Source organism: Ahaetulla prasina, chromosome 3 (assembly GCF_028640845.1).
Source record: "Ahaetulla prasina isolate Xishuangbanna chromosome 3, ASM2864084v1, whole genome shotgun sequence".
Classification (NCBI taxonomy): domain Eukaryota; kingdom Metazoa; phylum Chordata; class Lepidosauria; order Squamata; family Colubridae; genus Ahaetulla; species Ahaetulla prasina.
The window spans coordinates 161,247,280-161,271,913 of NC_080541.1; the positions used below are offsets into that span (position 1 = coordinate 161,247,280).

Here is a 24,634-nt window from a genome sequence, read left to right on the forward strand (position 1 = left end):
TGAAAATACCTGTAATGAGTCATCCAAATGACGTTACACCTTTCAAAGACCTTGTTTTTCAATTGCCATAGCTATGCCTGCTGCCTGTCCTAATTTATGCACATACCATTTTATTAAGAATTTTAATCACTATAAACCAACACAAGCTAAACTTAGAGAATAAAGGTTAAAAAATGCAAGAGAAAAGAAAAGAGAAGAAAGATAAAAGTAAAGAGCATAAGAAAGAAATGTATATATATATATATTTAAAGAAATGATTTCCAGCCTTCATCACAAACAAATTTAGTGATTCTCTATGGTTACAAACATTTAATACTTCATCCAAAATTCTACCTCTTATCTATAAACAAATCCATGCAACAACTTTTCAGTCCTGGTGTCACCAAAAAAATTCCCAAGGGGCTACTAACAATGTATTTTATATTAATGTTAATCAAAAACAACTTTATATCCTTTTCATTTCTAACCATGTTACTCTAGTTCATTCAAATATTGTCATAGGATCTGTTTTTCTCCATTTCTTTATCCCATCACACACAGATCTTCAAGGCTTTAATAAGCCTCTTTTATAAATCATGTAAAGAAACATTATCCAGCTCACACCCTTGGTTTGTACTTCTCTTCTAAATTTTAAGTTTAAGTAAATTTAAGCCAGTTTCTTTAATAAATCCAGTGAAACATCATTTTTTAAAGTCTTGGTCTGTCAGTTATACATCCACTTTTGAAACCATCTCTATCTTGTCAGATAAAATTTGTTCTATATCTGTCATTTCTTCAATAACATTGAAGAACATTTGGGCATTATTCATAGAAGCAGAAATAATTACTGAAATTGTCAACATTGTAACATTTTCTGAATTCATTTTTCAAAAGCCGCCTTTGTATATTCATTGATATAACAATGAATTTTGCAATAGTCTACTAGCTTGTAAATCTTTCCTCTATTTAAAAACTTAATCCCCTCTAGTGCCCAGTTTTTGAAATCATGAAATTGTTTGTCTTTCTTTTGTTTCGTAAAAATCAAAACAATCTAATTCCCATGAGAAGCTTTTGGGAGTATCACAAGAATAGCACCCTCCACCCCCAGAGCATAGGTAGTCTTAATGCTTAAGAGCAACATTCCCTATATCTCTGCTCTTTAAAAAAGGGTTCTCAGTGAATGAATTACAGTCCATTTTTATAGCATCCAGAGTAAGTTTTCCACCCAAAAAACCTGAATTTCTTCGGAAAGAAGTTATAGGGAAAATAGGCAATGAATTGAGTGCAGATCCAGAGCTGTCTTCCTCAGAAGTCATAATGGCAGGTGTGATGGTTGGCAGGTAATCTGTGGCATCCTTGAGTGGATTAACCAAGCACTCAGAAAATATTTGGCTTTCATTTGGATCTTCAGGTATAAGTTTTTTGTACAAAGATGGCAACTGATAGTTCCCTGTTCTATCTGTTACATTGGTAGTCAAAGAATTGCAGTTGCTAGTTCTCATAGATAGTGCTTTTGTCTTGGTATTTTTGTATATGTGGCCGTCCATAAAAGCAAAGCCATGTCTTTCAGTTAAGATTTCCTTTATTTGTAGAGTTTCAGGGTCTTCAGATCTGACTGGGTGGCTTAAAAACTCTGTAGAATTGGAACTTGATTCATCCTTAAGGAAGAAATTGAGAGAAAATGTGAGTCTGATAATAATATAAATATACCTCTCTTTAAGATAGGGTGGCTCAGGGGCTAGGACGTTGAGCTTGTCAATTGAAAGGTAGGCAGTTCGAATCCCTAGTGCTGCCGTGTAACGGGGTGAGCTCCCGTTACTTGTCCCAGCTTCTGCCAACCTAGCAGTTTCGAAAGCATGTAAAAATGCAAGTAGAAAAAATAGGGACCACCCTTGGTGGGAAGGTAACAGCGTTCCGTGCGCCTTTGGTGTTGAGTCATGCCGGCCACATGACCATGGAGATGTCTTCGGACAGCACTGGCTCTTCAGCTTTGAAACGGAGATGAGCACCGCCCCCTAGATTCGGCAACGACTAGCACATATGTGCGAGGGGAACTGTTGTGGCTCCCGCCCCTGAACCTGGCCCCATGCCCGAAAGTGCCTTGGAGCCGGGCCTGCTGCCAGAAAGTGACTCAGAGCCGGGCCTGCTGCCAGAAAGTGATTTGGACAGTGAGGGAGAAGGGCCGTCAGGACTTACCTCGGAAGCACCGGCCTCCCTGGATCAGCTCCAGGAGCCAGAAGCAGGCCAAGTGAAAGAGATAACGAGGCCTCCTTCTCCTGACCCCCCCCCCAGGCCACGCCTGCAGACCCAGCTGACAGTAATCAGGCTTGGCTCAATCCCAGGTTTCATAGGCAGGAGAGAAGAGAACCACAGAAACAGGGGCGGGGCAGGCCTAGGAAGTGCTGAGTCATGGAGCCACACCCCACAGGATATAAAAAGCAGCAAGAGCTGGTGTGTCTCTTTGTATCAGGCAAATCCACAGATTGACTAGAGCTGAAGGTTGTGACTCACCAGTGTCTTGGCAGCTATCGAGGGCTCTTGGCAGATGCTGATTCTTTTGCTGCCAGAGCTGATAAGAGCTGGCTAATTAAGCCATCGTTCGGACGGAGGTGAGGAGGACACAACAGGAACCTTTACCTTTTTACCTCTTTAAAAGCAAGCATTTTTTGCACAAATGTCACTTTTATATAACTGCTCATCACAATTTGACATTCGTAAATTCTTGTATATAAAATGGGGTTTTTTCACCACAAAGTTTAACAGATTCTGAGGTTCGTATGAGAATGTCACATCAATAAATTTGGCATGTGTTTTTCATCTGAGAAAATCTACTTTCGATAAGAGGAAATCTTAGAAAATGGAAGCTAAATTATTTCTATTTACTCTTTTTTCGTCTCTCTCTGCAAATTTAAGGAAGATCTTTTTCTATTCAGAGAGAAAAGTCAATCAGGTGGATTGGAGTTATCAAGTGGGTTTGTCTACCTTTGTAGATGTGAATTCCTTTGCCCATGAAGAGTTGGCTGGATCTGGATACCAACCAAATACCACAGCAGAAAAGAGAGAGAAAATCCTAGTGGGAAAAATAAAATAAAACAATGCAGCCGTTAGTTTTAAGTGATAATAATGCCACAATTGTGGGATGTGAAAATATCTCTAGAAATTATTAAACTAGGCAGAGCTGTATGAAACACTTCTGGCATGAGTACAATAAATATAGTCCTCAACTTACGAACACAATTGAGCCCAAAATTTGTGTTGCTAAGAGAAATTTGTTAAGTGAGCCTTGCCCCCATTTTACAACTTTTCTTGCCACATTTGTTAAGTGAATCACGGCAGTTGATAAGTTAGTAACATGGTTGTTAAGTGAATCTGGCTTCCCCATTGACTTTACTTGTTACAAGGTCGCAAAAATGGATCACGTGACCGTGCAGCCAAATGTAAATCACATGACCACAGGGATGCTGCAATGGTCATAAGTGTGAAAAATGGTCATAAATCACTCTTCAGTGCCATTGTAACTTCAAACAGTCACTAAGCAAGCTGATGTAAGTCGAGGACTACTTGTTTGTTTGCTTGCAAAGATGGTTGGAGGTTTCTGCCCTGTAAATTGTGTTGGTCTGATGTGGTCTGCTTAAGGTAGCAGATTTGGGTTACCGTAAAGGTGCAGAAAGCTGCCAATTATTATTTCTACGAGGAATTTGCTATTTGACTTTTCTGTCTTATGAAAGTGGGAACCAGTTCCAAAGCCATTTTGGTCTAGTTTAAGGCAGTGGTCCCCGACTTTTCCGGCTCTGTGGATTGGTGGCAGTGGGTGGGTGGGTGGTGGAGGCGATGACTTTGTGCGCACTATCTAAACCTGCACATGCTTTGAGGCAGTCACTCTTTCTGAGCCCAACTCATCTTATAGGATTGTTATTGAGGGGAAAGTAGGAGAAAAAAGTATTAGGTACTCTCCAAAGCAGGGATCTCCAACCTTGGTCCCTTTAAGACTTGTGGACTTCAACTCCCAGAACTCTGGGAATTGAAGTCCACAAGTCTTAAAGGGACCAAGGTTGGAGACCCCTGCTCCAAAGCATTTGAGGGCAAGACAAGAAGCAATGGATGGAAACTAACCAAGGAAAGGAACGCCCTACGGAGAAATTTTCTGACAGTGAGAACAATCAATCAGGGGAACAGCTTGCCTCCAGGAGTTGTGGGTGTTCTATCACCGGAGATTTCTAAGAAGAAATTTGACAGCCATTTATCCAAAATGGGATAGGGACTCCTGCTTGAGCTGAGGATTGGACTAAAAGACCTCCAGGTTCCCTTCCAACTCTGTTATTCTGTTTGTTCACCATCTTATTTATAAAAATACAGTAAAGGAGAGATATAAAATAAATAAATGAATAAATAATATTCATTACTGTTTACTTTTCTCTCTCTTCCAAAAGGAAGTTTTAGAAGGTGGCCGCTCTATAAACATTTGATTGGCACCCTTCTCCATATATCTTCAATGTATGTATGTTTTGCCTAAGCCCTTTCTGTCTGGCTTTTGGGCTCTTGGTGGAGTAGTAGACGTACAGTAGAGGGGCTGCTAAGATAAAGGAAAGGAAGAAGCAACTAAAAAGACCGATAATATTGCAGCATCCATGTTTAAAACAGGGTCTTTTTGTAGACGGCCCCCTTGGCTTCCAAAAATGAAATAATATACTCATGGAACCCTGTCAGGTATCTCGCTGAATGCACATGCATATCTAAAGATAAGGAGCTGAAATGTATGGATGCATTGGAACACAAGGTAAAGTATAGTTAAAGGTAGAGTACCGAGCAGAATCCTCATGAAGAAAAAACGTAGTGTTGAAGGAATGAACTGAAGTTGTTGAGAAAGGCAAGATACGGACTGTGTTTGCTGTGGAGGAATTTACGTTTTTATGGGTCCACAGGCAGCCATTAATAGCCTGTTGGTATTAAGCTTTAAAAATTAAATAAAAATCATCCTGCTTAACTCTGCCCTACACGTCTCAACTCATTCTGGATATTTTTACAATCAAGGGAATGCTTTCCCCTGTGAATTATCCTATTTAATTCCATTTCTATTGTGTTCTAATTTTATGTCACTCTACATCTGACAAACACTAATCATCTAAAGCAGGGGTTTGAAACCCGATCACATCGCTGATCTAAAGAAAGTGGCTTTGGTGTATTGGTTATGGCATCAGACCAGAAACCAGGAGAGTGTGAGTTCTAGTCCTGCCTTAGGTCCAAAATTGCTTCGTGACCTTGGGCCAGTCAGTTTCCCTTAGCCTTGGAAAGGAGACAATGAAGATAAAGGAACTTTTGAAAAACCTTGCCCAAAAAACAGAACTAGATATGATTAAACATTTAAAAAAAAACCCATCTAAAAAAATTAGGATCACTTACTTTTGCCGAATAGCTGGTATATTGCAAACGAAGACTGAAAGTCCAATAATAATGCAAATGGCTATAATTGGAACCCAGTCAGAAACATTTATAAATCCACCTGCTATATTAAGACAAAACACAGGTATTAAAACATTACAACTTAGATTAATCAGAATTTAGAAATCTGATTTCTTTTTGAAGACATTAATTTATTTAGTCTCTTACAACTTTTTTAGATGAGATCCATGACACATTACTCTGTAAGACACATATGTTACTACAGGTAGTTTCAACTTACGACTGGTTGCTTAATGACCATTCAAAATCTCAATGCGCTCAGAACAGATGTTTTACAGCCATAAAGCATTGTTGGTCATCCTCAAATGTCACACCATATCATCACCCCCATGGTCATGTAAATACATTTTGGGGGCTTGGTAACTGGCTCGCCTTTATGGCCAGTTAAAAAGGTAAAGGTTCCCCTCACACAGAGGTGAAATGCTCCTAGTCTGGACCAGATTGGCCGATCCAGTAGCAATGGCGGGTGGTTCGGAGAACCAGTAGCAAAAATCCCTGCCCCCCCAGCCGCCCATGCCCAGCTGAGCCACATGATTGTCAGACCCTTTTTTTTCTTTTAAAAGCATTTTGTTCTGTTTCCCTTCCCCCAATACTCCCAGCAAAGAGTCCGTCAGAGGCCTTCCTTTTTTTTCCCTTTTATTTACATAGATATATGTCCTGGCCACGTCTACCCACGGGCCTGCCAAGTTTCTGGAGATAACGAGGAAATTATAGATAAGGCCAGAATTACTCACGAATATATTCTTCCCTCCATTGAAATAGTTAGCTCGCGCCAATTCATTAGCTCGCGCCAACTCATTACTTTGTCCAAGACAAAAAACCAGGAAGTCCCGCCTCCTATTTATAGTCTCTGCAGATGTCACTGCATGACAATTATGACTTGGCTTTGTCCCAACTCTTCCGCTGCTGCGCGCGATTAAATCTCGTGACCTTGCATCGCTCCAAAACTGTTCTTGGGCGTTGCCAAATCAGAAGGAGGCTCCATGGAATCAGGCTGTGCCGGCCTCCCCTCCCTTTGAGTGGGTGCCAGGGAGGAAAGGGCTCAAGAGAAGCAGGGCTGGCCAGGTCTTCTCCCTCACTTTCTGAATCATCCGAGTCCAGGAGTCCGGGTCCAGGAACCTGGGTCACAACACTATCCTCACCGCAGGGCCCTTCCCCGGGCTGACGATCGGGATGCGGTCGGGCTGGGTTCTGCTCATGGAAGGCCTGCACCAGGTCAGGGGCATGAGCGTCGGAGGCATCTACCCAGGAGAAATCAGTCCCGTATCCCTTCCACGCGATCAAATATTGGAAACGACCCTTCAGCCAGCGGGAGTCTCGTACGCTGTGGACTTCGTATTCCTCCGATCCGTCCTCGGCGACAGTGACGGGTGCTGTTGGGCACCGAAGGGGACTCGGTGTGGCCTCAGGAACCAGAAGGGACCGGTGAAAAACGGGGTGGATCCGCATGGATCGTGGCAGGGTCAGTCGGTAGGCTACCGGGTTGATGACTGCCTCGACAGGGAACGGGCCGATGAATCGGTGGTCCAACTTCTTTACCGGGCGGTCGGACGGGAGGTGTTTGGTGGAGAGCCACACCGGTCTCCAACTGCCAGCGGGCGTTGCCCGTCGGGAGCGGTCGGCGGACCGTTTGTAATCCTCCTTTGCCCGATTCAGCTGCTGGCGTACCAACTGTTGGACCGCATGCAATTCCGTCAGGAAGGTCTGCGTTCGGGAACAGGAGAGTCCGGTGGTGCCAGAGGAAGAGCCGCGGATGGTACCCACATTGGCAAAGAACGGGTCATCTGAGTAGAGGTGTGCTGAGAGTTGTTAAAAGCAAACTCCGCCAGGGACAGGTAGTCGGCCCAGTTGTCCTGTTGCTGGTTGATGAAGCAACGGAGATACTGTTCCAGTATACCGGTGACCTTCTCTGTACCCCCGTCGGTCTCCGGATGGTGCGATGACGACAGACACACCTGCACCTCCAACGCGCCATCAGGCTCTTCCAGAAGCGGGCTGTGAACTGAACTCCAGCGGTCCGAAACCACCCTGTCCGGTAGACCATGGAGGCGGAAGATGTGCTGCAGAAAGAGACGGGCGTTTTGCGGCTGTGGGCGGTCCGCGGCATGGGATGAAGTGTGCCATCTTGGTGAGCATGTCCACCACCACCAGCACCGTGGTGAACCCAGAGGACGGCGGCAGGTCTGTCAGGAAATCCATAGAGATCGCCCCCCAGGGTCTGTCGGGTGTCGGCAAGGGCTGGAGGAGCCGGGAGGGCCCCGTGGCGGTCTTGGCTTGCCGGCACGGTACGCAGGATGTCACGTAGGCATGTATATCATGCCGCACTCGGGCCACCAAAGGTCCGTGTCACCAGGTGGAGGGTCTTGAAGAACCCAAAATGTCCTGCTGCAGGGTTGTCGTGGCACTGGGTCATGACGAGGGCTCGGAGTGGTCCTGTGGGCACATATAATCGCCCCCGAAACTTGAGTAAGTCCTCCTCCAAGGTCCAAGGAGGCGTGGGGCCCACCTCCGCTCTCCTTTGCTGCGACCAGGCGTCCTGGCGCTGCGCCTCTCGCACCTGGGCCCGCAAGTCCACTGGCTCCCGTGCTGCGGCCAAGGCTTCTGCCGGCAGCACTGTCCGTGGAGGAAGGGGGTCCTTGGCGCAGAGGTACTCTGGCTTGCGGGACAGGGCATCCGCCCTCCGGTTGTGACCGCTGGGAATGTAGGTCACGCAGAAGTTGAACCGGGCAAAAAACAACGACCACATGATCTGCTGCTGGTTCAACTTCCGAGCTGTGGTGAGGTGCTCGAGATTCCGATGGTCCGTTTGGACCTCCACCTGATGTTGGGCCCCCTCCAGATGGTGTCGCCAAGCCTCGAATGCAGCCTTGATAGCCAGCAACACTTTTTCCCAGATGGTGTAGTTGCGCTCGGAAGGATTGAGTTTCCGGGAGTAGTAAGCACAGGGAAAAAGTGTGCCGCCATTCGTCGGAGCCTGTAGCAGCACCGCTCCCAGAGCCACATTGGACGCATCCGTTTCCACCACAAAAGGCCGGAGCGGGTCGGGATGCCTCAGGACGGGTTCCGTGACGAAGGCTTTCTTGAGTGCGATGAATGCTTCTTGCTGCGGGGGACCCCACCGGAATGCAACCTTCTTCCTGAGGAGCTGGGTAAGTGGAGCTGTCAGTGTGGCAAAGCCCGGGATGAAGGTCCGGTAGTAGTTGGCGAAGCCCAGCAGGCGCTGAACATCCTTCACCCGACGAGGGGCTTCCCAGCTACACAAAGCTTCTACTTTGCATGGGTCCATAGCTATGCCCTCGGGCGAGATGATATGCCCAAGGAATTCTATGGAAGTCCGGAAGAAGACGCATTTCTCCAGCTTCGCATTGAGTTGTTGCTCCCGCAAGCGTTGCAGAACCAGACCGACGTGTCGAAGGTGGCTTTCCCTGGACCAGGAGTAAATCAGGATGTCTGTCAGGTAGATAACCACGAACCGATCCAACATGTCTCGGAACACGTCGTTCATAAAGTGCTGGAAAACGGTGGGAGCGTTGGTCAATCCAAATGGCATGACAGTGTATTCGTAGTGTCCGTATCGGGTGCCGAATGCCGTCTTCCATTCGTCTCCTTCTCGCATCCGCACCAGGTTGTAGGCCCCCCGGAGATCGAGCTTGGTGAAGATCGTGGCCTCCCGCAACCTCTCCAGTAGCTCCGGGATGAGCGGCAGGGGGTAGCGATTCCGCACCGTAATGGCGTTTAGCCGGCGGTAATCACAGCATAGGCGCAAGTCCCTGTCTTCTTCTTCACAAAGAGGACCGGGGCCGAGAGGGACTTTGAAGGCGGATGAACCCTCGGGCCAGGTTTTTGTCCAGGAAGTCCCTGAGGCGGCCAACTCGGGCTCCGACATGGAATACAGGCGTCCCACAGGCAGTGGTGCGTTGGGCAGAAGGTCCACGGGCAATCGTGGGGCCGATGCGGGGTAGTCGGTCCGCCTCCTTCTCGCTGAACACGTCGGCGAAGTCCGTCAGCTCAGGAGGCAAGGTGATGGCAGCGGTGGGGCGTTCTGGCGGCACAGGTGTGGCGGATGTGATCGACGCACTGCAGACTCGGGAAAGAGATGGCGTTCCGCGACCAGGCCACCTGAGGATCGTGGGTCCGAAGCCAGGCCATCCCAAGGACCAAAGGAAAATGAAGATCCGCCGTGACATAAAACTGGATCGCCTCCTCATGGTCCCCAATAGCCAGGCGCAAAGGCTGGGTGGCAAATTTAATGGGGCGGACACCAGTTCTCGCCCATCAATTGTCTCTACCCGCATCGGAGGGTCCACGGAACCACGGGACCGCAAACTGGGTCACAAAGGCCTGGTCCATAAAGTTTGTTGTGGCCCTGAGTCCACCAGCGCATGCGCCTGCAGCCCGTGCGACTGGTTCCCCAACGATATCCGTGTGTCCAGAATCAGATGCCGAGGGGGCCCAGAGTCTACTTCCGCAACGTCCAGTGGGGGCTTAGTACGTGCCCGACCTAGGGTTTCCCCGAGGTCGGGCCTGCCCGCTTCCGATTGGTCACGCTGTGATTCGGGACCGGCGTGCGTGCCCCACTTCGCTTTCTGGGGCAAGAAGCGAAGTGGCGGGCTCCCCACAGTACAGGCACAATCCCCTTGGCGCCTCGGTTCCGCTCCTGGGCTGTCAGGCGAGGTCTGGCCGCTCCCAACTCCATGGGCTCTTCCGCAGCGGTTACAAAACGTGGGCGACCCTGGGTGCTGGTGGTGCAGGAAGTGGGGTGCAGATGTCGACGGAGGGTCCCGGGGTGCGACGGGACGGTCGCCGTTGCAGACGGGCATCGAGGCGGAGACAAAGGGCACCAAGTTGTCGAGGGTCCGCGGCGCCCACGCGGGCCAGCTCGTCTTGCAATTCCTCTGAGAGTCCCTCCTGAACGCTGGCCCACCAGCGCTGCATCATTCCAGTCAGAGTCCTGGCACAAAAGACGAAATTCGGCGATGTACTCCTGCAGGGGCGTTTCCCTTGACGGAGTTCCTTAAGGCGCCTGGTTGCCGTCAGCATTGACGGGTCCTCATACATGGTGCGAGGTGCTGCCAAAACGCTGTTGGTCCGCCAGCAGGGGCTGTCCTGGAGCAAGAGGGCGTGGCCCATCGAGCAGCCGAGCCGGAAAGAAGGTTAATCACGAAGGCCACCTTAGCCCGGTCGTCTGGGAAATCCTCTGGCCTCATAGCCATGTAGAGCTGGCACTGTCCCAAGAAGGTCGGGAACATCTCAGGCTGCCCAGAAAACTTATCCGGTACGGTTATCGGGCACTTGCGACGAGGAGGAGGAGTGGGAGGATGGGGGGGGGCTGCAGGCACATTCCTGGCAGCAAGTTGGCCTGCCAAGTGAGCCACTTGCTGCTGGAGCTGTTGATTAGCTGCTTGTAGCTGCTGTAACTGCTGCTGTACCTGCTGCTGATCCATCTTTGGTAGAAGATGTTTTAGTCAGGTCTTGGACAAAATGTTCTGTTTCCCTTCCCCCAATACTCCCAGCAAAGAGTCCGTCAGAGGCCTTCCTTTTTTTTTCCTTTTATTTACATAGATACATGTCCTGGCCACGTCTACCCACGGGCCTGCCAAGTTTCTGGAGATAACGAGGAAATTATAGATAAGGCCAGAATTACTCACGAATATATTCTTCCCTCCATTGAAATAGTTAGCTCGCGCCAATTCATTAGCTCGCGCCAACTCATTACTTTGTCCAAGACAAAAAACCAGGAAGTCCCGCCTCCTATTTATAGTCTCTGCAGATGTCACTGCATGACAATTATGACTTGGCTTTGTCCCAACTCTTCCGCTGCTGCGCTTGCGGCGATTACGTCTCGTGACCTTGCATCGCTCCAAAACTGTTCTTGGGCGTTGCCAAATCAGAAGGAGGCTCCATGGAATCAGGCTGTGCGGCCTCCCCTCCCTTTGAGTGGGTGCCAGGGAGGGAAAGGGCTCAAGAGAAGCAGGGCTGGCCAGGTCTTCTCCCTCACTTTCTGAATCATCCGAGTCCAGGAGTCCGGGTCCAGGAACCTGGGTCACAACACATTTTTTCTACAACCTCTTTGGCCGAAGAGGTTGTAAAAATGCTTTTAAAAGGCTCTGACGATCCCAGCTGCATTACCTGATTGTCAGAGACTTTTTTTTTACTTTTAAAAGCATTTTTTCTACAACCTCTTCAGCCGAATAGGTTGTAAAAAAATGCTTTTAAAAGTAAAAAAAAAAAAGTGTGTACCACAGCTGATCACCCTCCCGCATGCTGTTCTACTTACCGCATGCCTCCTTTAGCTGTGCACCGTGCACATGCACCTTGCATTTGCCACACTTTGCCAGCGAACCGGTAGTAAACCAGTTCAGAATTCACCACTGCCCTCACACATATGTGCTAGTCATTTCTGACTCTAGGGACGGTGCTCATCTCCGTTTCAAAGCCAAAGAGCCAGCGCTGTCCGAAGACATCTCTGTGGTCATGTGGCCAGCATGACTCAATGCCAAAGGTGCACGGAACGCTGTTACTTTCCCACCAAAGGCAGTCCCTATTTTTCTACTTTCATTTTTTATGTGCCTTCAAACTGCTAGGTTGGCAGAAGCTGTGGCAAGTAATGGGAGCTCAACCGCTGAACTGCCGACCTTTCGATTGACAAGCTTAGCATCTTAGCCACAGAATTTGTGATGCTTTTTGCTGGTTTCTGGTAAAAACAACCCTACCCATTTGAAAGAATGGTTTCACAATTGTGACTGTGACATTCAAAGACTGCTGAAAAAAATGACGTAAAACCAGATCTGGTTACATGGGTGCCTCAACCTATAGCCATAACACCTGGTCCCAATTGTGGTTATATGTCGAGGACTACCTGTTTATTAAAGCAACTACCCTGGATACTTTCCTATGTAGTAATCCCAACCTTCCAACTGGAGAAGATAATAACTTTTGCAGATTATCTAAAAATTAAACCATTTCACCCAACATTTTGACAGATGATAAAGTGCCTAACATGGATTTGTTTGGAGAAAAAAACCTCAGCCGTTACTCATAATGGTGACATATTATAATTACTTTTTATGTAGATCAGCTCTTCGTTCCCTTTCGGGCTTTCTCCAGCATTTGTAGAAGCCGTCATCCAAATAACATAGGAAGCACCAGCCTCTATGTTGTTTATATAAAAGGGCTGTGGGGCTGATTTAGAGATCTCTGATTGGAAAAATAAAAAGGTGAAAGAATAATTGTTTCACAGCATAAGCTCTTGTCAAACCAAGCTGCATATCATTGCCTTTGTGATTTAAGGCAGTGCCCATTTCTTTGGGCACAGAGGAATGCATCCAGTTTGGTCACCACACTATAAAAAAGATGTTGAGAAAAAGTGCAGAGAAGAGCAACCTAGATGATTAGGGGACTGGAGGCTAAAACATACAATGAACAGTTTCAAGTACTTGGTGTGGCTAGTTAGTGAAGAGAAGGACCAGGGGAGACATGATAGCAGTGTCCCTATATTTGAGGGGCTGCCACAGAGAGGAAGGGGCCAAGCTATTCTCCAAAGCACCCAAAGGCCAGACAAGGAATAATGGATGGAAACTGATCCAGGAGAGATTCAACCTAGAAATAAGGAGAAATTTTCTGACAGTGAGAACAATCAACCAAAGGAACAACTTGCCTTTATGGGAGCTTCATTACTGGAGGCTTTCAAGAACCAACTGGACTGCCATTTGTCAGAAATAGTGTAGGGTTTCCTCCTTGGGTGGAGGGTTGAACTAAAAGACCTACTAGGTCCCTTCCAACTCTATTAATCTGTTATCTGAATACCTTTAATTTCTGACTGAAAGCTATTGATAGAAGAGAATATTTTTAGCCCAGGACTGAATGAGCCTTATGAGCTTTGGTAGGCTTTCTTGCAGGCGTTGCATTACCCAACCAGGTAACATCATCAGTGCTGGAAGGAACTGGAGTTTGCTCTCTTTTTATACCAGTGGCTTGCCCTGTCAGTATTGGTAGGCATGATCTTGGTTGGTCCTTGACTAGGCTGTTGTTTACTGTTAGTTTATTTGTCTGAGTTGCTAGTTCCTTGACTGAAAGTTGCCCACCCCTCCTTTTTTTAGTACCCCATGCATTTTGTACTTGTTATTAATTTTTATAAGGTACCTACCATGGACATCTGGGGGTACAGAAAAGAATTGTTTTTGCAAATAAATCTTATAACTAATGATACACCCCATCCTCTGATGTTCGGGAACTTCTCTCCAGGAGACCAAAATGCTCCCATCTTCCACAGTTGCATTCACAATCTGAGGTCCCGTTAATGGAGCTACAAAGGAAATCTTTGTGAAAAAGTTGATTATCTTAGATCAGAATTCCCCAACATTTCCGGCTTTGTGGACCAGTGGGGGGAGGAGGGGGGATGGTTCCGTGTGAGTGATCGACAAATGCACACATGCATGCACAGCTCCATTTGCATGAGTGGCATGCATACTCACCTCTGCTGCTCACTTAAATGGAGCATGTGAGAATGTGCTCGTGTGCGTGTGCGTGCTCGCCAACCATTTCCATGGCCTGGTTGCAAACCCCTCACAGCCCACAGGTTGGGGACCCCTGTCTTAGAGGATCTCAGACCTTAAACCAAACCATCAGTTACTTTTACCTTTTGCAGACATATTTTCTGTGGTTGTAGCTGCTTTTCCTGCTCTGTCCTGATAGAGTGCAAACACACTGATGTGGTAGCATACGTTGGGCTTTAAATTATCTAGAAATTAGAAAATGATCTTTCAGGCATAGCTGACTGCAGAGCTTTGCAATTTTAGAAGGAGGGTGGTTTTATTTTTTTCAATGTGATGTTTGCAAATCATCAATTTGTTGGTGTAGACATAGAGTCATCCTAGATTCTACATTTAGACAACAATATCTAATGGTGCTGCTGGACGCTAGCAATTTTTTTTCTTAGTTCATTTCCCCCCCCCCCTCAATCTTGGTGGCTTTAAGCTGTGTGGACTTCAATTCCCATAATTTCACGGTCATCGCTTCTTGGTCCTCTATCCTAAAGGCCACTTTTCAGGTACGTTTTCTGTCTCTCAGATAAATTTAGGAAAGATTTGGACTTGAGGGATAAAAGTGTTGCAAACTTGCTTCTGCTGGGTTGATTATCAATAAGAAAATATTATTTTGTTCATTAACAAAACTAAACAAAAGAATATGATCAAATCAGATGCAACATGCATTCTTGTAAAATTATCTATCTGTAGATTAAAAGCCTTGGAAAAAGACTTTAGGACAGAGGTTGTAAACGCATCATTAAGTATGAAAAACAGTCATAAGTCACTTTTTTCTCTGCTGTTGTAACTTCAGTCAGTCAGTAAATGTAAATTGTAGGTTGTAAATTGAGGATTGCCTGTAATCCATTCCATCATATAATCTATTACAGGAGTGTCAAATTGAAGGCCTGTTGGCCAGATCTGGCCAGTGGTGGGATTCAGGTAATTTAACAACCGGTTCTCTGCCCTAATGATTTCTTCCAACAACCAGTTTGCCAAACTGCTCAGAAAGTTAACAACCGGTTCTCCCGAAGTGATGCGAACTGGCTGAATCCCACCACTGGATCTGGCCCATGGGGCCACCCTGGAAACAGTGAAAGACCCATCCGAGGTCCCTCTGCCAGCAAAAACGGAGCTCAGGAGGACTGCACCCGTCCCTCCCAAACTCTGTTTTCGCTGGCAGAGAGCTGAAGGAGGATCCTCCCAGCCTCGCCTGGGCCACAATATGAGTGACATCGAGCCGGCCATGCCCACTTGGCCCCCCAAGGTGGAACACAACCCTGATGCAGCCCTCAATGAAATCGAATTTGACACCCCTGATCTATTACATTGGGTTGGGGAAGGTTGTACTGACTTGCTGTGCAATGCTGAAAGGAGACTTAAATGTGTGAATGTTTAAAAGCAACACTTGTTTGCAATTGCTTGTCTAAACTTTCTCGTTAGCAACGTGTTCTCCTGCAATATGGTTTACCTTTTATCACTGTGCAATTAGAAACAGGAATTTTAAACCATGTTGGGGAGGTGTTCCTGTGATCGTCTTGAGGGCTCTCTACCCATTCAACTACGTATCCATTGATGAAAGAGATTGGTGTTGAAGGTGCTTCCCATTTAACAACGATTCTCTCATTCTCTATGGATGTGGCAGAGACCTGATTAGGTGGTAGCAGTTCTTTGAAGAAGAAAAACAACAACAATAGTTGTATACAGCTCAATGGAATGCAGCTTCATCAGTCCTGAAGACATTAAATTAGAAATGGAAATAACGCTCATAGAGATGTTAATAAGATGGAATATGATTTGGAACTCCACAATGGAACTATAAGTAATCAGTGACAGGGGTGTTACCTTCCTTACCGGTTCGGAAGTGTGCGCATGTGTCACATGCCCAGTGCGGGTGGGCGGAGCTTCGCTCTGCCATCGCTACCGGATTGCCGAACTACTGGCCACGATCACTATTGAATCGTGCAATCCAGTCCGAAAAATCACAATCCGGTCCAAATTTAAAGAAAATTAAACTGAATTATCCTTATCTGTTGAGTTGGTATTACTGTACTAGTTTATATGGTGAAGGAATCTGTTTGATTCATACTATTTAGTATGAATCAAAGCAAAATCCACCCTTGGAATTCTTTCTGTGGCCAATAACTGAAGCCAATAAGTAATATTCAATTAACTTAATGAGTGTTTAATTTCTGTAGAAAAAAATGTATCTTACCTGTAATTCCCAATTTTGTGGTTATATAGACAGATGAGGACACGCCCCGTGAATTCTTTGAATTAAGTGTTATGTTATAATCCGCCTTAAGGGAGACGTGTGAAAAAACAGTATCGGTAGTCACACACGTTTCTGCAATTCTAGGTGGCATCTGGTTGAGGTTTTGAAATATCACTTGATAATGAAAGTTTTGGCTTATTGTTTGTGGTACATTTACTGACTGTAAAAGAACAAAAACAAATATTTTTCCATGTTAATTTAGTGTGTTCTGCCATGCCTCAATATACAGCAAGACTAGAACCGGAAAGACATTGGGTTCAAAAATTCACTGTCATGAAGATATATCCTTCTCTGTTTGATTTTTCTCAACGGCTGGCTGAAGAGGGCCTAAGAGGGGCGGGTCTTCTGTAGCTTTCTGGCAGACAAGGAAGGTACTTTTTGACCCCAACTCTCAAGGCTCCACCTTTGTGCAGGAAAATGTACCAGTGATGGCTACATTCTTTCACAACTGTATTATGAATTGCAGGCAGGGGTGAAATGCTCCCGGTTTGGACTGGATTGCCCGATCCGGTAGCGATCTTGGCTGGTGGTTTAGAGAACCGGGAGCAATTGCGGTGCGAGGCTCCGCCCACCCACCCGGCTGTTGTTACTTCCTGGTTTTAACCAGGAACTAATGTGTTTTGTACCCTCTGCGCATGCGGAGAAAGGTTTTGCACATGCGCAGAGGCTGTGCGCACGCCTGTGACGTGCACGGCATGTGCACTTCCGAACTGGTAAGGAAGGTAAGTAGATTTCAACCCTGATTTTTGCAGGTACCTCCTTTCCCCATTTCCTTTTTTAAATCAGAATAAGATGTGTACAGAAATGTTTACCTTCCAGAAGAGAGTAATGTTCTGCATTTTGGAAGAGGTCTCCTTCTTTAAATACCAGACATCAACAGGTTCAAATGGCACTGGGAACCAAGAAAAATGTCCTTAGAATGTAATGTTTATATTAATTTGGGAGCAAACTTTGCCAAATGTTGGGCAGCTGGCAGGAAACAAATGGAAGAATGCTATGAATACTTGGCAATCAAGGATTTATTCATTCTAACAAAAGAAGTGATGATTTACCCTTACTAACTAGGAAATTTCCCCAAAGTTACCAAAACTTAGACCATAGATAGAAATTCTTTGAAGTATGATGTCAGTGGGTCTTCATCATTCTTAGTACCTTTAAAAGGGGAAGGGTTGGGAGATAGCAACATGCCCTGCCACCTAATTTCTTTCTTTTTTTCCAGATATCTACAGGTAGACCTCAATTTACAACAGTTTGTTTAGTGACCATATAAAGTTACAACAGCATTGAAAAGAAGTGATTTATGACTGTTTTTCACACTTACAACCGTTGCAGCATCCTCATGGTCATGTGATCAAAATTCAGACACTTGGCAACTGATTCGTATTTATGATAGTTGCAGTGTCCCAGGGTCATGTGATCACCTTTTGCAACCGTCTGAAAAGCCAGGTCAATGGGGGAGCCAGATTCACTTAATAACTGTGTTAATAACTTAACCGCAGTTTTTCACTTAACAACTGTGATAAGAAAGGTCATAACATGGGGCAAAATTCACTTAACAAATGTCTCACTTAGCAACAGAAATTTTGGGCTCAATTGTGATCGTAAGTCGAAGACTACTTACATATTATTTATTTATTTATTTATTTATTTTTATTTATTTTTATTTTTTTATTTGAATTTATATCCCGCCCTTCTCCGAAGACTCAGGGCGGCTTACACTGTGTTAAGCAATAGTCTTCATCCATTTGTATATTGTATACAAAGTCAACTTTTATTGCCCCCAACAATCTGGGCCCTCATTTTACCTACCATACCCTCATTAGTATCCTATCTGCAATAAGGGATATAGATAATCTTTGACTTATAACCACAATTGAGCCCAGCAGGTATGTTGCTAAGTGAGACATTTGTTGACGGAGTTTTGCGCCATTTTACGACCTTTCTTGGCACTGTTGTTAAGGGACTCACTGCAGTTGATAAGTTAGTAACACGGTTCTTAAGTGAATCTGGCTTCCTCATTGATTTTGCTTGTCAGAAGGTTTCAAAAGGAGATCACATGACCCCAGGACACAGCAACAGTCGTAACTATGAACCAGTTGCCAAGCTTCTGAATTTTGATCACATGATCCTGGGGATGCTAAAAAGATCATAAGTATGAAAAACCATCCTAAGTCACTATTTTAAGTGCCACTGTAACTTTGAACGGTCACTAAATGAACTGCTGTTAAGTTGAGGACTACCCGTAATTGGTCTCAGGTAGTCTCAGTCTCAGCTTAGAGTTAGAGAAGGAGCCATCCTGGATGAGACGTTAAAGTTGGTGCCATTCCAGCTAAACCATAAGCAGCATATATTTTTTATATATAAGCAAAGTTCCAACTTAAGCATTATCTTCACCCCCAAATATGTCATTGAAGCCCAATAGATTATAGAGGCACTCTTGAAAAATTAATTTAAAAAACGAGTGACCACCTGGGTTTGTTTGGAAATGTGTTTGTCTGCCAATAGACAAAGCTTTAAGATTAATTTTAAGGGATAGAAAATACCCACAAATGACTAGAAGGGGTGGAGCAAAGCAACCTTCCTTATTTGTCCTAGAAAATGGAACTTGAATTCTATCAGTCCCCACCATTTTGTGAATGAGCAAGTGCTTCTGGCAGCCATTTTGTGAGGGTGCTTTTGATAGACCTTCCCTCCCTCACTTAGTTTTTTAGGACATTCAAAATAATTAATGAATGAAATAATTTTTCATTTCTCCCTAAGTTCCTATGACATTATAGCCTGGCCTGAATTAGTTATCCGTGACTTATTTTTATGTCAGGAACAAAATAACAAAATGTTAAACATGTGGAATTATTATTTTACTACCTGCTTCTGTTTGAAATGCTGGGCTCCAGTCACTCCATAAACCCCTTTCCTGAAGAAGCCTGCAGGAAACTTGGAATTCATATTTTATCTTGGGTTGCAGATCATGAAGATTGTACCTTCTAGCGTTTAGATTTTCAAGCTAGCATGAAAAGGAGATGAAAGCACACAGATACAACTTAATAAAAGCTGTTTTTCTCTGGTAACTGCAATTCCACTGAGAGATAGAAAAGCTCTACTTACACTCAACAGAACCCTGCAACAGTCCTGTAAGTGCTATAAGATGCCCCAGTTGGGCAGCGCAAGAGAGACACAGGCTCTTCTAAATTAAAAGCCAAACCTGGCACAAACATTCACATTTGTTCCTAATTACGTGCTGGAACCAAAGCTTCATTATTTTGCAAACACAAATCTCTGTCTTGTTTCTCCTCTGCGCAGACGTGTGATGCTGCTTTAAAGTTGTCTGTCACTAATGAGCATTACTAGGTCTCTTAGGACCTCACTGATGGGACAAGACAGAATTGCGGAACTATTTTTATCATTGGTTGGATTCAGACATTGCGCTATATCATGCCTTTCTTAACTGATGTTACCTGAAGACGCCACATTAATTGGATCAATACATCATGCCAGCAAAGAGATATGGAATTTTTTGCAGCTTCGCTGGTATTTTGGCTTCCAAGCATCATGCGGGCATGAGTCTGGTGTTGCAGTGATATCAGCAGTTGGACCGGCCTAATTATTTTTTCCCCCAGGTTTGGTTGACTTTGAGGCTAGAGATGAATGCATTTTCCCTTGCAGCAGTTTAATGTATCTATTTTCAGGAATGGAATGGAGTAGAGTAGAGTAGAGTAGAGTAGAGTAGAGTAGAGTAGAATAGAATAGAATAGAATAGAATAGAATAGAATAGAATAGAATAGAATAGAATAGAATAGAATAGAACCGGGATATCTTCGGGACCGCCTTCTGTTACCACATGCCTCCCACCGGCCGGTACGCTCCCATAGAGAGGGTCTTCTCAGGGTGCCGTCAGCCAAACAGTGTAGGCTGGCGACCCCCAGGGGGAGAGCCTTCTCTGTGGGCGCACCTACCCTCTGGAACGAGCTTCCCCCAGGACTTCGACAACTTCCTGACCTCCGGACCTTTCGCATGAGCTGAAGACATATCTATTCTTTCGAGCAGGACTGGCTTAAATAGGGTTTTTAAATATGGATTTTATTGGGGTTTATTTTTTATATTTTGTATGGTATTTTAAATTTAGGCTATTTTGAATAAGTTTTTTAAAATGTGTTTTATTGTAATATATTGTATTATTTTATTTGCCTGTTCACCCCCCTGAGTCCTTCGGGAGAAGGGCGGTATAAAAATTAAATAATAATAATAATAATAATAATAATAATAATAATAATAATAATAATAATAATAATAATAATAATAATTAATAGAATAGAATAGAATAGACCTTGGAGGTCTTCTAGTCCAACCCCCTGCTTAGGCAGGAAACCCTATACCCATGATGGCGAACCTATGGCATGCATGCCACAGGTGGCACGCGGAGCCGTATCGGTGGGCATGCGAGTGTTGCCCTAGCTCAGTTCTTTCCCACCGGAAGTCAGCAAACGGGCCATTTCTGGCCTCTGGTGAGCCTTGGTGGGGTGGGGAAGGCCGTTTTCACCCTCCCCAGGATCAAAGAAAGCCTCTGGAGCCTGGGGAGGGAAAAAAACAGGCCTACCGGGCCCACCGTGACATTGTGTGCCAAAAGCGGGGGGGGAGCATGGGGGGGTCGTGTGCACATGCACAGGGGGGTGGAGCACATTGAATTATGGGTGTGGGCCGCTCCCCCCGCTTTTGGCATGGCAAAACAGTTAGCTATGACTGCCCTATACCATTTCAGACAAATGGTTGTCCAATCTCTCCTTAAAAATTTCCAGTGTTGGAACATTCACAACTTCTGGAGTTTTTCCACTGATTAATTGTTCTAACCATCAGGAAACTTTCTTAGTTCTATGTTGCTTCTCTCCTTGATTAGTTTCCATTCATTACTTCTTGTCCTCCCTTATTTGGGGGTGGGGGGAACCAAACCATGTTTTGCCATCAAACTGTACAAGCAAGATCTGGAAAGCTTCTGGAGACCACAATATCAAGATTGAACAAGATTATAACGTGCCTGGGAAAGTTGCTCACCTCTGTACTAAGCTCCCTGTTTCTGTATCCTGTATTTAGTGTATTAAGCACAACTGCTCAATACACAAAACATGTTAAGCCAAAACCCAACTATATTATGGCTTAGTAAGATGTATCCGCTCACTCATGGTCAGTTGGAGAACCATTTGCTTTCTTTTGGTGCTAAGAAGCATTCTGGATTCCACCTTGCATCTTGCATCCACCAAAAGACAAAAAATGTGCAGAGGAGTCAGAAGAGCAGATAAAGATCACGCTACTGATGTTGGTTAATAAGTACGCATTTGGAAGCATGTGTTAAATTAATGACAAATTATGAATCCTGAATTAAAAATGAGATGAGTACAGTATTAAAGATATACACTCCCTGGCTGAGTAAGAACAAAAGGATGACTCAATTTGCTGCTATAAACCTTGCCTCGGGGGACATGATTTAGATGGAAAGCACCAGAAGACAATCAACAATCTGCTCCTATTACATCAGGATATATTTTGCATAAAACATGCCGTTGATTTCTTTTCTATTGGATGCTTACTATGGGACTGAAAATACTGACATTATATCTGAGTATCACTACGGCATCACATAAGTAATACCGAAAATAATGACTTACATAATCATAAAAAATAAAATATCCTTATTTTCTCCCTTTATTGTTGGCCAAAGACTGTAATAAAGCAATTTCATTTCATTTCAACATTCCTACCGTAATCCAGGAATTACTGTGGATTGGTTGGTATCTCAGTCTAAAGCACTTTGTTTCTTGCTGATCTTGCCATAAAATGGTACAATTTTGGGGAACAAAGGCATCACAGCTTACTGAGAGGTTCACAGGAGGATGAGGCTTCACTGTGTTGTGATGATCAGTGGTGCATAAACATGAACAAAAACACAACATTATTTTTGGAAATAAAATTCTGAGCCATAATATTAACAATACTATAAGAATTCTCAAGACCAGACTATCTAATCTGATATAACCGCCCTGAGTCCTCCGGGAGAAGGGCGGTATACAAATTTAAATAATAAATAAATAAATCTTGTTACATGCAGTTATGTTAGATCAGGGCTGTCAAACTCGCGGGCTGCGGGCCAGATGTGTCACGCACTGGCCACGCCTATGCTTGGTTTAGCGAATGGGGGGAAAAGTCCCGATATGTCATGTGACACTGTCGTGAAGCCACGAGTTTGACACCCCTGTGTTAGATGCTTCTGAGAAGACCATAAGTGGGAGATGAGAACAATATACAACCACCTACTTATCACCTTAAAATTATATTCAGCGATTCACTGTCTATAATCATGGAAGGGGCACATATTCGCATTGCTTTATATAATAGTTTATCTATTTCCTTGTTCCAATCATCTCTCTGTTACAACTTTGCAGATAGTCCTCAGTTTAGAAACATTCATTTAGCAACTGTTCAAAGCTGCAATGACACTGGAAAAACTAGGACTTAGAACCGGTCCTTGCACTTAATGACCATCGCAGCAGCCACACAGTCATGTGTGATCGAAATCTGGGCGCTTGGCAACTGTGTGCACTTTACAATGGTTGCAGCAACCTGGGATCATTTGTGACCTTCCCAGCTGGCTTCTGACAAGCAAAGTCCAGGGGGGGGGGAAGCCTGATTTACTTAACAACCAGGCGATTCACTTCAACAACTAGACTGATCTGCTTAACGAGAGTGGCAAAAAGTTGTAAAATCAGGTGCGACTCACTTAACTATCTCGCTTAGTGAGAACAGACATTCTGTTTCCAATTGTCATTAAGCAAGGAGTATCTTTACAACTTCACAAGCAAATCGTACACACTTGATATTGTTTGTCTTCAAGGAGCATGCATTTGGAAAGCTGACTCCAAAAATTCCAGAAGCAGTCAGGGTGGAAAGCACACAGATGTATACTTTCTTATTGTTTAAAGATCAGTAGCAGAAACCTGATCTTTTAGTAGTTTTATCCCAACTGAGGAACTCAAAATAAGACTCATGAGGGATTTTCCCTTCATTTTATCCCGATTAACATTACAAATATAATATTGGTTGGGCTAAGAGATCATGAATAAAACAATGTCATACAGAAAGTTCCATGACCAGGTGGGGAGTTGAACTTAGATCCTCTCTGACTGCAGTCCTATTTAGCCCCTACAGCACAATGGGTTTCTTGGGGTCTGTATTCTGTATGCAACACTTGCAGGCATTTCTACATCACTTTGGTTTAAACCAGTGGTGAAATCCAATTTTTATTACTACCTGCTCTGTGGGCATGGCTTAGTGGGCATGGCAGGGGAAGGATATTGCAAAATCCCCATTCCCACCCCACTCTGGGGCCAGCCAGAGGTGGTATTTCCCAGTTCTCCAAACTACTCAAAATTTCTGCTACCGGTTCTCCAGAACCTGTCAGAACCTGCTGAATTTCACCCCGGTTTAAACATCATCAAAAGGGCCAGCTCCAAAGACAATTTATCAAGACTTGCAAAGTACTACCAGTATTTAGCAAAGGCAGCAAAAAGACTTTCAATATAAGAGTTGATTGATTTAGTTGAGCTGACCGACTGATTAGAAATTGAATCATTACTCATAATATTCTTTCCAATAATTTATCAGAGTTCCTGATAATTACCAATGTCTATTAATGTGAACTGCATTGGTTTAGATGAATTGCTCCCAAGTTTATTTGTGGCTTCGACCACAACTGTATAAGTAGTTTCAAAGTCCAGCTTTTTCCTGAGATCTACTATGTGAAATGTAGTGCTATTTTTTTCTCCCAAGACTGTTCCATTGGGGGTTTCATTTGTTACCCTGCAACAAAAAAAGAAACTGAGATAAACAATGTGAATTATCTTTCCTCTTCCTCCCCTTCTTTCTTCTTCAGCCTCTCTTTCCTTCCTTCATCTTCCTTCTTCCTTGCCTAAATTTATTTTAAACCTATATAAAATTGTATGACAGTCACAGAAATTATATTACCACCTAATTGTTCATTTCATAAATACTTGTTTCTTTGTAGATGACTTGAATCCGATACTTTTTATTATAATATCCAGTTTAATCATTCGCTTTAATACTTCAGTTACTTTAATTTGGTTAATTTCACTTACCCTTCCCAGTGATTACTCAAAACCCCAATGCCTACTCTCAGACCTACTGCCAAATCCCAAGTATAGAATCATAAACTCAGAAAGATGACAAAATTAAAAATAAAAATCCTGCATAACTTTTTTAAAATTTGCATTATAGATCATGAAACCAAATCAAATCAAATTCAGATGGTGGCAAAATTTTCTTTCAGGTTTGTACCTGGATTGCGAATCAGGTATTTCAACCAATATTACAAAAAAGAATTGGCATTTTT

General features: G+C 44.3%; 1 protein-coding gene across 1 annotated transcript in view; it reads right to left on the reverse strand.

The window, feature by feature from the left end:
• Nucleotides 1-449: 449 nt before the first annotated feature.
• The window catches only part of IL12RB2 (interleukin 12 receptor subunit beta 2), a 31,816-nt gene continuing 7,631 nt past the window's right edge, over nucleotides 450-24,634 (reverse strand). Inside the window, exons 5-16 of the mRNA XM_058178949.1 lie at nucleotides 23,906-24,084; nucleotides 21,990-22,132; nucleotides 19,105-19,243; nucleotides 17,052-17,131; nucleotides 16,180-16,399; nucleotides 15,436-15,633; nucleotides 14,078-14,179; nucleotides 13,586-13,744; nucleotides 12,502-12,636; nucleotides 5,380-5,482; nucleotides 2,962-3,049; nucleotides 450-1,637 (exon numbers count right to left, since the gene is read on the reverse strand). Of these exons, the coding sequence (XP_058034932.1) occupies nucleotides 1,101-1,637; nucleotides 2,962-3,049; nucleotides 5,380-5,482; nucleotides 12,502-12,636; nucleotides 13,586-13,744; nucleotides 14,078-14,179; nucleotides 15,436-15,633; nucleotides 16,180-16,399; nucleotides 17,052-17,131; nucleotides 19,105-19,243; nucleotides 21,990-22,132; nucleotides 23,906-24,084 (2,083 nt within the window). The 3' untranslated portion in view covers nucleotides 450-1,100. The remainder of the gene's footprint in view (nucleotides 1,638-2,961; nucleotides 3,050-5,379; nucleotides 5,483-12,501; nucleotides 12,637-13,585; nucleotides 13,745-14,077; nucleotides 14,180-15,435; nucleotides 15,634-16,179; nucleotides 16,400-17,051; nucleotides 17,132-19,104; nucleotides 19,244-21,989; nucleotides 22,133-23,905; nucleotides 24,085-24,634) is intronic.